Here is a 13,274-nt window from a genome sequence, read left to right on the forward strand (position 1 = left end):
CTTTGGGCTCTTCGGCAAGAAAGACTGGTGTAATGGCGTCAGCTCCCTTAATTTACACTACTGACGAACTGACGTCAGTCCTGAAGTGACAGCAACCAACGCAGAAATACTAAGCCTCTGGTATTCTGGCCGGCCAAGGGCTACCCTGGCAGGGATAACCCAAGTGTGATGATTGCAACAGTGCAACACGAAGAACATAAACACCAAGAGTAATAACGGACAACTTAGGATAATGTATTCAACAAGCATTTAAAAGCTTCTAGTAATAAATATGTCTCCACAAAACTAAACTCTGCCAAACTGCCATATCATCACCCAAAACAGTGTGAAATGTGTTCACAATTTTTACAACTGACAGCAGTTAAGGGATTGCCAGTACACAAAGTTCAAACACCGAGGCAACCAATGTACCAAACCAGTATTTAACCATGTTAAATTACCATAATACTGTTTAATAGCAATTTAATTTATATTTTCTTGTCAAAGAGTAAAATCTTCACAACACACAGTTTAATTTGTGGTAAAATCCCAATGCAATGTTAAAATCACAGGGCAGAGTCAAACATGCACTAAATGTACAAAATGCTTAAAAAATCCAAGTAATGCAATATTTTCATGTCTAAAGATTAAAGCAGAGTAACAGTAAAGACAAGTGTGATTAATCTGCGCTTCAGACTGCGTGAGACAGCCCCTAATGTTTAACAGCAGACGCACACTGCACTTCTGGTAGAAATACTGAAAGTTTCCTTGAAAACAGGAAATAAGCATTTGCAAAGACAGTGGCCAAATAAACACTGCTGCAAGCAGACATTCCCAAAGGAGCTATTGTAAACACTGACAAAAATAAAATATTACCATAATATTTTAAATAAGCATAAAACAAGAGGAAAATTAAAAAAAATAAGAAAATGAGAGGAAGGGAGTTCCCCAAATTGGGCTCATCTGAGCAGTATGTCAGAAAAAAACAGCACTGGACCCTCTTTAAGAGTCAGAGGATTTTTAAATTGCAGAAAAGTCTGAATACTCACTTCCTGTGAAAGCTGAAGGCTTCCCTCTCAGAATATGCTCAGTCAAATCAGCTGTCACAGGAAGAGAGTGGGAGGGGACTCTCAGATTTTGAAAGCTGGCTCATAAGCAGGTTACCTTGGCAGATAACACAAAAATGCCACTGAAGCACTGGGAATGATGAATATTACGTTTTCAGCTATGATATCATTTAGGAAAGTATTGTGCTAACTATTAAGAATGAATTGTAGAAAATGCAAGTAGTCGATTGAAGATTCTGACATGGGCCACAAAACATTCCTCCTCTAAAAGCTGTTGCTGTTACTTACAACCAAGCAGAGTATAAACATAGAAAAATAACATTATTTTTAAGGCCAAGGCCCACTCTATAAGTTCCAGAAGTCACATCATAACACTTGTAATAACCTTTTTCTAAGCTAAAAAAAAATTTGGAAAAAACATACATCTGCAGTCGAGAGGTAAACATTGCTATTAGTTATACTGCACCTGTAGCACGAAAGGTTGTTTAGTGGAGGAGGGGTGTCACATATGCTGTAGGTATCTTGAACGGGAGCAGAAAGCGACTGACGTACGAAGAGTTGCTGATCCTGAGTAATGTCACTTTTAAAGGCCTTTTTTGTATTTATACCTTGCAATGAAACTGAAGAGATACCAAAATTATAAGAGTGCAACACAGAGGCATATCTTTACTAGCAATTACTTTTTCATGTGAACACATGTCCTTCTAGTAAAAGGGGGTGTTGCAGTTTAATTACAAAAGTTTGTAAGAGCACTAAAACATGAAGTAAGGATATATGCACTTAATTCATTTCTGATCACTCTTACTTAACTGGTATGCCATTAGTCCAGAAAGGAAAGACAAAAAAGAAAACTGAATATGAATGTTTCAACAGAATTAAACTATACGCCAGACATTAATGCACATTTTCCATGAGCCTTCATTTACTTCAGGAAGAAACTTTTTTTGTTCAAAAAAAGAAGTTACGTCTTACCATAACGTTCCACCTGTGTTATCGATCTTCATCTATTCTTGACTGATAGGATAGAGTCCCCAGCTACTTCAGATCCTTGTTGGCCCTATGGAAGGCTATTCCTGAGAACTATAGAACCAAAGGCGACTCTTCCCCAGGAGAGCACATCCAATCTGTAATGAGTAATAAGGTATGCGGAGTAGCCCATGTTGCTACTGCTCACACTTCACTTACGGAAGCTTTAGAATGGAAAACAGTTGAAGTAACCATACATCTGGTGGAATGTCCTTTCATCTGCATATTCTTTCTGTTATAAAGAAAAGTAATGCAATCTCTTAACCATTTTGATAAGGTAACCTTAGAGACAGATTTTCCTAATGTTGCACCAGAAAAGGAAACAAACACTTGCTCTGATCTCCTGAATTCTTTACTTCTGTTGAGACAGAAACACAATTGTATGTGAACATTTAACAGGTGTAAGCGATATTCACCTTTGTTGGAAAAATCTGGAAAGAAGACAGGTAAGTCTATGGCCCAATTAATATTGGACTCTTAAGACCACCTTCAGAATAAAGGATGGATTGGTCCTGAGTATAACTCTATCCTTATGGAAAATTAAATACGGGGGCTTTGGACATAATGCTTACAATTCAGAAACTGTGCTTGCAGAGGTTATAGCTATTAAGTAGTAGCGTTTTCTAGGCGAGGAACTTTCAAGTGACAATTTGCTGCTGATTCAAAGTGAGTAAATACCAGTGACTCCAAGACAATAGTCAGGTCCCATGGTAGTAGAAGATCTTTAAATATAGGTCTTAAATGAACAGTTCCTTTGAGGAAAACCTTACATAGTCTGTGTGAAATTAACGGTAGATCTCCGAAGCCATTATGAAAGTTAGAGATGGCAGCTAGAATGACCTTAATAGTAGAAGTGGAAGCTCCCTAACCAAAAAGACTGGCCAAAAATTCTAAAACTTTCTACTGGGGCTGAAAATGGATCAAGGCAATTATCACAGGTCCAGACTGAAAACCTCCTCCATTTAATGAGGTAGAGATTCCTGGTGGATGGTTTATAGGATACTAGCAAAATTTTTCGTACTAGGGATGGAATATCATTATGCCTGGCGACCAACACAATTGGAGGAGCCAAGCAGTGAACTTGAGGTTTGAAGACTGGAATGCACCAGTCCCTGACGGCAAGACAGAAGGTCTGGAACTAGGTCCAGAATTCATGGACTGTGAACTAGACGAGGTCATAGCAAAGGAAACCAAATTTGTCGAGGCCAGAAGTGTGCAATGAGGATTACTTTGCTTCTCAACCTGTCTACTTTCTTGAAGAAAAGAGGGATCAGAGGGAAGAGAGGAAAAGCATATAGGAGATCCAGGGGTCAATCGAGGAGAAGCGCATCTTTCAGAGAATCCCCCGGATGGGGGATCTGGGCAAAGTAGCTGTACTTGTTTTGGGTGAAGCAAAAAAGGCTGCAGCAAGGCTTGCCCCAGCAATTAAAGATTTTCCTCGCTATCTTGGGATTGAAAGACCACTCATGAGGCATTAGAATGCATCTGCTTAACTTGTCTGCTATCACGTTTGAACACATCAAGATGTGCACTGCTATCAGAAAGTGGTCGAAGGCAATGGCCCATTGCCACACTTGGTGGGATTCTCAAAACAGGGGATAGGATTTGGTTCCCCATTGTTTGTTGGTGTACCAAGCTACGGACATGTTGTCTGATTGAACTGAAATAGTTATTTGAGGAAGGGCAGAGTGAAATGCTTGCAACGCTGGAAGCACTGTCCTCAGCTGCAGAATGCTAATATGCAGATTGGCATCTATCGGGGGAACAAGTGCATTGGACTGTCTTTCCCAGATAATATCCCCCCCCCCCCAATCTGGGAGGCATCCAAGGCCACTGTGACGCTCGTGCTCTGGACCAGCAATCAAGGAGGCTCAATCCTCACCACTAACACCAGTGAGGGGCGTCTCATATAGGGGTAAAGAACAACAAATACACAGAGTAAAGTGCAATTTCCCTTAAGAGCAAACAGAGATCACAGTTATTCCGGGGCTGGTCGCTCCCTTGCTCTCCAAGTCCCCAATAAGACTCTCCACTGGCACAGTTATAAGGTCCAGATCTCAGCCTAGTTGGCAAGCTAAAACCTCCAGCACCCTCAGTCCAACCAGTGCTTTGTGTCCCTGCCCAAATAGCTGACACACACACTTTGAGAAGAGTTTATACAACCACACAGACACTCCTGGGAAAGGCTGGCACAGGTTCTCCAGCTGTGCCCCTTTTACCCAGATAATACGGTATAAATCACTGCCACCACCCAGCTAAAAATTATCAGCTACCCAAAGGCCCTTAAAAGGGTGTCCAATTATTACTGTGCAATATTATTATCCAACTGGCTAAGTGTGACTAAACAGTCAAGGCTTATTACCTCGACTTGGTACAGGATCACTATATACATGCAGTGTACTCTAGAGCTTAAATTATCTCTACACAAAACAGCCACAGTTGAAAGGGTTTAAAAATATTTAATAACAAATAGTCAAAACACAAGACGATACTTCTTACTACATAGTGCTAGTCAAGAATTCAGAGATCACATAGCAATACTTAAAATAATTCAGTAGTACAGTTCTGACATCACAGAAAAACAGTCTAATCTTTCTAGTTTCTAGCTATTTCTAAGAGAAAACCCAAGACTAAGATAAACTTAGATACAGAGCAAAGGCAGTGCTGAGCTGGATGGTCAAGACAAAAATGCTTAATGCTCTCTGATTCCCTCTGTTTTTAAAATCACATTCCTGGTCCACAGTACATCATTCTTTACAGTTCCCTGGGTTCCCAGGCTAACAGAAACTACATTTACATTCTTTACCTCTGGGCAGAAACCACAGCAATAAAAGACATTTATGCATGCAAATTCTGGCCATTAATTCTGGCCTTAAAACGATAGCAAGAATGTCTTCATCTAGACCGGCCGGAGCCGTGTTTACATCAAAGAGCCACAACATGCTTTACTTGGTCAGTAGAGTGCACAGTTGCTGCATTATTTTCCAGGTCCACATGTAACACTATTTTGACCATTTAAGACAACAAGCTTGTGGCTTACATTAATATTTACAAATGACAGAATTATCTATAAAATTCTATCTAGCTAGGCTGGCAGCCTTCACATTTCTCGTGACCCTTGAGAAACACTGCTTGAGAGGGTTAGGTCAGAGTATACCTTACCCCATTCCCTGTCATGAGAGCCAATCTGCATTGGCATTGCTAATCCCACTGTGGTGCTGCACTGACATACATGCTTGCAACTCTAAGCTCTATCTTAGCAACTTGCCATTTTGCTGGCTGGCTCTGTTTAACTATGTTAGGGGGTTGTGATCTGTGGCTATGGGTTGAGGAGGCACAAAGGGACAGCCCAGAAGAATTTGTTCAGATTCCATCCACCAGGATTGGTCCTTTTTGCAGTGCCTGGTGATAAGTATGGGGTGGTTCACTGGATGGGTTAGAATGGACCACAGATTCACCAGAAGCCATTGCAGTAATCTCATGTGAAATCTCACTAGTGGGACCAGAGTGATCGCCGCTGCCATAGACCCTAATGTCTGAAGCACCAGTAGGGCTGGTACCTTTTGCGAGCACAGCAGAGAATGCACTTGAGATTTTATTTTCTGGAATCTGTGGGCAGGTAGGGAGACCACAGAAGAGTGTTGAAATGAGCTCCCAGAAATTCCATACCCTGAGTGGGAGTCAGTTGAGACCAAGACTGACCGTAATGCCTACATGCAGGAATTGCAGGGTGAATTTGGTCACCTACATCAGTAGATGTCTGATGGAAGCAGTGATGAGCCAGTCATCTAGATATGGGAACACTCGGTATCCGTGCAGTCTCAAGTGAGCTGTTACTGCTGCCATACATTTGGTGAACATCCCGGGGGCTGCAGTGAGAGCAAAGGGCAGCACCCTGACCTGCTAGTGACTCGCTCCTAACCAGAAGCGGAGAAACCTTCTTGAGCATTTGTCCATTTTTCTTGTGGCAATACGTGTCTTAAAGGACTATAGAGCACATCTAATTGCTTTCCTCTAAAAAGGGGAGTATTGACTTAACAGTGACCATCTAGAATTTGGATTGATGAACAAATTTGTTTAGAGTGTTGAGATCCAGAATCGGTCCCCAGTCCTGCCTTTTTTGCACTAAAAAGAACCTTGAGTAAAATCGGATCCTATCTGGTCTGGTGGTACTTCTTGCTGCTTGGTGTCTCTGACTGGGTAAACATTGGGGAATCTTGTTCAAGTTCTTGGAAAAAGAGTGAAAGGGATGAGGTAACCTGTGGAAATAATTCTTAGCACCCAGGTGTCTGGTTATTTGTTGCCAGGCTATTGGGTGCAAAGAAAATCTTCCCTCGACTGCCTCCAGAGGTAAGCAATTGGGCCTCCTTTCAAAAGCACTATAGAGTTGGGCCAGGGAAAGAATCCCTTGAACCCTGGTTCTGTGGGCCACCTCTGCCTCTAGGACAGTGTCTTCCATTTGAACTCTCCCCTCTGCCCCAAGGAGAGTTTACACCATGTGGGTCCTGGAAAGGCCTCTGGGACTTCTTGAACCACATCTCCCCACTGCTGATTCCTGGAATAGGCTTTGTTGGGGAGCAGAAATACACATGTCCACAGCAGATGGGGTCTTTCCATCTTTCTCACACCTGGATAGAGTTTCTTTAACTTTGGGGCCGAACGAAGAGGATCCCTCAAAAGGAGGATTGACTAAGGAAGACATGAATGGCTCTGCACACTTACACAGGAGCATCCAAGCATGTTGAACAGCAACACCTAAACCGGCTGACCTGGTCACCCCTACGGCTGCATGTGCAATGAACCTCATGGACGAATTAGAGAGACCCCAAGGTAACTAACTGGGTGGCCACTTTTTCCTGGACCCCTCAGCTACAGCTTCTGCTAGGGTATCCGATAGCTCCTTGATCGGATCCCTCAGAAGCCTAGTGAAATGTGCTATAAAGTTCAAGGACCTAATAGTAAAAGTCAATTATGTGTAAATCTGCTTCCCAAATTTGTCCATCACCTTTGACTCTCAGGAGGATGAACAGTAGAACTTTCCTCAGCTAGTTCCTTTTCAGTGGCAGTCGCCACCACCATGGCATCTATTGCAAATCTTTTCGTCCAGTACTGATGACCCTTGGACGTGGATAGTATTTTATCTGATCTCCCGGGAATCTATTCTATTGAACTAGGAGCCTTCCAAGCCTGTTGAGCAATCAGCTCAATAAGATAGTCAGTGGGAGGGGTCTCCCAGGAAGTAGATTTAAAGGCTTTCAAGTACACAGACTCTTCAGAGGAAGGGTCCTTGAACTTCCAGGTACCCCTCTGAGGATCCCTCCACCTCACTGAAATCTGTGCCCTCAGTGATATACTTCTCAGATAAGTCTAGGTGTTTCCTCTTGCACAATTTCTTCTGAGGAGGTTCTTCGGTGGGAATACCTGAAGAGGACTCAGAAGAGGGGCGGTATCTCTTGCATCCTTGGAGCTCACTGTCTGGGTGTGGAGGTTGGTGTAAGTTCCGGGAAAGCATGGGTTAAGGGGGAGAATCCGGTAACACAGCAGCCAACTAGGAAGTAGCAGTGGCCAAAGCCCTCGCCATAGCTTGAAAGGCAGGCCCCCCCCCACCAAGGAGGGATGCAGCCCAGAACAGAAACAAACTCAGAGCCAGGGTCACACCCCACCCCCAAGAGACCCACCTTCAAATCTGGAACCAAGGCCCCAGCAGGCACAGCCCGAAGTGGTAAGGTTGGTTCCAAATAAAAACAGGAGTAGACTCAAACCCCTCCAGAACAGACTGCGGAGGACCGGTCCTGGGCACTCATTGGTTCCGATGTGGCCAAGACAGTCAGAGCCGTGCCCGGAACCTAAGACAAATATGTCAGCGCCAAGACCACTGGAGTCTGTGTGGTTGGGGGTTGACAGCTCTAAAGCCTCAGAGGAGGTCAGAGGAGGATTATATGTAGGAGTACTGGGGGAGAACTCCCCTGCTTCAAGAAGGAGAGGGGGCTGAGAAGGAGGAGGAAGACCCCAAGCCATCAGAAGTTGATAAACCAACCTCACTATGTCAAGTTCAGAAAGACTTCTGGTGGAGTTAACGGACAATCCAGAGGAAATTCTGGCCTCTCTATAAATGGGCTAGGGAGTTGACCAAAAAAAAGGGGTCTATTGATGGGAAATATCTCATCCTGGGGGGCATAAAAAGTCTCAGTCTTCGGCACTGCGGCAAAAGGTTGGAGCTGCGAAGCAGCAGGAGATGTCTGTACTAACATGGTAACTCTAGATGCTGGTGCCAGAGTCCTTACTTGTGCTGGTGTCATTGGCACCAAGGTAGTGGCTGGAGCCAAGGACTTGGCCCCTGCCAAGATTTTCGGAACCTTCGATTTCGGTTCCGAAGAAGAACCAGCAGAAGAGTATTTATGTTTTTTAGATGTCAGTGGTGATGGAGACAGCAGCACCGAATGACTAGATTTTGAGCCAGAGACCTTTGGAGACTAGTCGGCCTTGGACAACGCTTTTTCAAATGGTGCCTTAAGGATCCCTTAACTTTATTTCTACATTCTACCACTACTCCAGTTCTGAAGCCCTGGCAAACACAACATTCTATATCTAGATGCGGAGCACCCAAACAGTATACATATTTATCATGGCCATCAGAGTTCAGCATTTTCCTGCCGGACTCCTGGCACTGCTTGAAGCCAGTGATAGATTTTGACTTATCTGCCACTATAGTAAAAAAAGGCAGAAGTTCAGAGAAAAAAATTGAAAAAACAATCACTCACAGACAAAAGAATGGATCCTATCAACGACGGTAAGAAAGTTACCTATCAGTACACTAAGAGGAAGATGGGGGAAAAGTACAGTTTTGTACCTACCATAAATGTAGATGTTCGAAGATCCACATTGCTGCAGTCCTTACACTTGGGTAGTCCGCTGTCCTCGGTGGGCCCGAATATCAAAGTATAAGGCTGACGTCGGTCAAGGCGCATTTGACTGACATCAGGACGTCAGGGTACAAATGCGCATGACCGACGTCATATCCTCAGTCTTTTCTTGCCCCAGATGTCAGAAGACCCTGAAAATAAAGGTCAAAACCAAAAGACAGCAAACAAACAACCAACCATCCTAGCACTAAAAATATGTACAATATATACAATATACACCCTATTGACAACCCAACCCACAAAACCGCCTCTAACTACAGAGGGGAAGGAGGGAGGGTAAATTGGACTGCAGCAATGTGGATCTTCGAACATCTACATTTATGGTAGGTACAAAACTGTACTATGTTCTTCATCTCACATTGCTGCAGTCCTTACACTTGGGTAGAATCCCAAAGCAGAGGTAAGGGAGGATGGCCAAACTATAAGGAAGCAGGAGCTGCCAAAATGCCCTGCAAAACAGCAGTGGCAAAACCAGCCCTGGATTTAGAGTAAAGTGGTAGGTGATAATGCCTAGAGAAAGTATGCACTGAACTCCAAGTAGCTGCCTCCAAAATATCCTTAGTTGCCACCCGTCTAAAAGCTGTCGAAGTGGCAGTAGCCCTAGTGGAATGAGGCCTAATCCCAGCTGGAATCTCCTTGCCATGATGGGAATAACAGAAAGCAATGCAAAACCCAATCCACTTAGAAATAGTTTGTTTTGACACAGGCTTGCCCTGAGAACTCAAAGCAAAAGAAACAAATAACTGCTGAGACTGCCTGAACCCTTTAGTTCTGTCCAAATAATATCGCAACTGCCTGTGTACATCTAAAGTGTGCAAAATCTTTTCCCCTTTATTTTGGGGATTTGCATAAAAAGTAGGCAAATGAATAGTTTGGTTTAAAGCCACACTAGAAACCACTTTAGGCATAAAGGAAGGATTAGTACGTAAAGATACCCTATCCTTATGGAAAATTAAGAAAGGCTCAACCGCCATAAGGGCCTGCAACTCAGAAACCCTTCTTGCAGAGGTAATAGCCAACAAAAAGCAGTCTTCCATGATAAAACTTTAATTCAGTAGTAGCTGCAGGCTCAAAAGGTTGTAGAGTGAGTTTCTCCAACACAAAATTGAGATCCCAAGCAGGAGTAGGAGCTCTTCAAGGGGTCTTATATTCTTTGCCCCTCTAAGAAATTGCTTGAACAAAGGATGAGAAAACAATGGTGGGTCACAATCATAGTGAGCCAAAATTGCTGCAGCATGAACCTTAATAGAAGAGAAGGACAAACCTTTGTCCAGTAACTCAGTAAGATATTGAAGAGCCACACTTAAATTAGGCTCAGAAACATCAAAATCCTTTGCTGCACTCCAAAATAAAAATCTCTTCCATTTATCTGCGTACACTTTCCTTGTACTAGGCCTTCTAGCTTCCAAAATAACATTCAAAACTTGCTGTGGAAGTGGAGGCCCACTATGGTTCAAAACAGAATATGCCAGGCTGTTAGGTGCAGAGAGTGAAGCTTGACATTGAGCAAATGACTGTCCTCCTGAGACAACAGGTGTGAAATCGAAGGCAAAGGCCATGGAGGCTTCCGTACCAGGCTTCTCAGTAATGGGTACCAATGCTGTCGAGGCCAATCTGGAGCTATCAAAATCATCCTTGGCTTGTCTTGTCTGGCCTTTAGTAGTACCTTTGGGAGGAGAGGCAGAGGCGGAAAGGCATACACATGAAGATTGCTCCAATTGAAAGAAAGAGCATCCACTTTCCAAGCTGTGGGATGAAACCTTTTTGTGCAAAACTTTGGCAGCTGGTGGTTTAGTGGAGAAGCGAACAGATCTATGTCTGGAGTTCCCCATGACACTGTCAATTTCTGAAATACATGAGGATCCAGTTCTGTGCTCCCGGCAGAAACCTTGCCTGAAGATTTAGCTGTAAACTGAGAGCAGTCTCCCACAAAATCATTGCTTGCCTGCATAGAGGATAAGAATGTGTTCCGCCTTGCTTGTTGATGTACCACATGACAGTTGTGTTGTCTGTTAGATATCAACACCTGCCCTGGAAGAAGTAAATCCTTGAAAGCTATTAATGCAAACTGGACTGCTAACATCTCTTTCAAGTTGATATGTAGATGTTGTAGTCTGGCAGGCCACTTGTCTTGTATCCACTTTCCATTCAGATGAGCTCCCCAAGCTTTGTCTGAGGCATCTGTCGTTAGAATCTGACTCGCCTCTGGCCGGGTCACAGAGAGTCCCTTGTTTAGGTGACATTCCTGAGCCCACCACAACAATTCCTTTTGAATGCAAGGTATTATTTGAATGACAGTGTCCAAATCCTGGCAGTGCTGTGTCCATACATTTTGAGATACCATTGTAGCTTCCTCATATGCAGTTTGGCATTGGGAAGCACCAGAATACAAGATGCCATGAACCCCAAGGCTTGAAGGACTGTCCTTGCAGTCAGCCTGGACTGATGAGACAACTGATGAAAGTAAAGGGAAAGATTCTTTTGTTTGTCCGGGGTCAAAAGGCCATCTGGGATGCTGTATTCAGTCTCACACCCAGAAAGCACATGTCCTGAGAGGGTACTAGACTGGACTTTATTTCGTTCACAGAATACCCCAGGCATCTTAGCACTGCTATCACATAATCCAAATGATGAAGAAGCTCGTCCCTTCCTTGAGCCAGAATCAGGCAATCGTCCAAATAAGGATAGATCTGTATTCCTTTTAACCTGAGGAAAGCTATCACTGGAGCCAGAACTTTCGTGAACACTATAAGCCAAAGGGCAATGCAGAGAACTGATAATGAGAAGTCCCAGCTCAAACGCAAATACTTCCTGCAACTCAGTCTGATAGGAACATGAAGATAAGCCTCCTTGAGATCCAAAGTTACCATCCAATGATCTTTGCCCAGCAGAGGTAAAAGCTGCTGTAATGTCAACATTTTGAACTTGGGAATGTCCAGATAAGTGTTGAGGATAGATAAGTCCAAAATTGGTCTCCACGTGTTCCCTTTCTTTGGTACTAGGAACAGGCGAGAATAAAATCCTAGGCCCACTTCTGGCATAGGGACCGGCTGAATGGCCCCTATTTGGAGTAACAGAGAAATTTGCTTGTGAGCCTCTATTCTTTGTTGAGGAGGAACGTCTGGCATGCCTTTGAAAGGAGGCAAGGTATGGAAATAAAACCTGTAACCGTGGTGTATGATATCCAATACCCATCTGTCTTGGGTAATTAAACTCCAATTTTCTTTGAAAAGTGCCAACCTTCCTCCCAAAGGTGCTGCCAGACGAGAAGGCTCTGGCAGCTGAAAAGGTAGGTCATTGGGTCTGTTTACGAAAGGACTGACCCCTGCCCTCACCAAGACTGTGCAGGAGAACTCCTGTTCTAGGCCTGAAAGAGCCCTGAGCTCTGCCCCTACCACGCCTAGATCTACCCCTAGACTGGGAATCATAAGAAGGATACGTCCACCCCTTAGTAGGCCAATTTCTACTAAACTTTGGAGGCTGAACCTGCAAAAATCTTTAACAGTCTGCATAGACTTAGCCTTGTCTTCCATTTTCTTTAAAACTGCCTCAACAGGAGAACCAAACAACACATCAGATTGTAAAGGAGCATCTAAAATCCTTGTTTTAACATGGTCAGATAAATTCTGATCCCTCAGCCAGGCGTGCCTGCGAAGAACTGACCCAGTGGCAGCCACCCTAGACGAGGCCTGTACAGCATCAAAACCACATTGCAAAGAATGCTTACCCACCTGTTCAGAAACATGTACTAAATCTTGTAACTCTTTACAATCAATACCTTCCGCCAGAGCATCAACCTTAGACTTCAATTGTGAAAGGAGATAGTTTTGGTATTTCAACATGTGGAACTGGCAATTCAAAGCCCTCATAGCTAGAGTGGAAGAAGTATAAACTTTCTTTCCCCATCTATCCAAAGCCCTGGCCTCTTTATCTGTAGGAACCGGATTCTTGACAACAGAAGCCTTAACACCTTTAGGCCCCTGACTAACAGTTTCTGGGTCTGCCCTAGGACTCTTAAAAGATACTTATGAGCTTCAGGCACCCTGTAATACCTATCCGGTTTAACAGGAGCAGGAGGCAAAGAATCAGGATTAAGAGAAGCCTCTGTAAAACATCTTCCACCACATCCAAAACAGGAGGTATAGCCAAAGGCCTATGCTGGGGTAAAACAAAATTCCCTAAGCCTTTTCCTGGAATCAGAGAAGTCCTGACCTTCCCACTTAAAATGCTCCCTCATGGAATGAAGAGTTTCTGAAAAGAAAAATCCTCAGGAGGAGAA

At 43.7% G+C, this 13,274-nt stretch overlaps 1 protein-coding gene across 1 annotated transcript in view; it reads right to left on the reverse strand.

Moving 5' to 3' along the window:
- The window catches only part of WASF2 (WASP family member 2), a 739,282-nt gene that overhangs the window by 690,471 nt on the left and 35,537 nt on the right, over positions 1-13,274 (reverse strand). The window contains exon 3 of the mRNA XM_044089632.1: positions 1,513-1,666. Coding sequence (XP_043945567.1) covers positions 1,513-1,666 — 154 coding nt within the window. The remainder of the gene's footprint in view (positions 1-1,512; positions 1,667-13,274) is intronic.

This window comes from Protopterus annectens, chromosome 1.part1, assembly GCF_019279795.1.
Source record: "Protopterus annectens isolate FY-2018-M chromosome 1.part1, PAN1.0, whole genome shotgun sequence".
In the NCBI taxonomy this organism is placed as follows: domain Eukaryota; kingdom Metazoa; phylum Chordata; order Ceratodontiformes; family Protopteridae; genus Protopterus; species Protopterus annectens.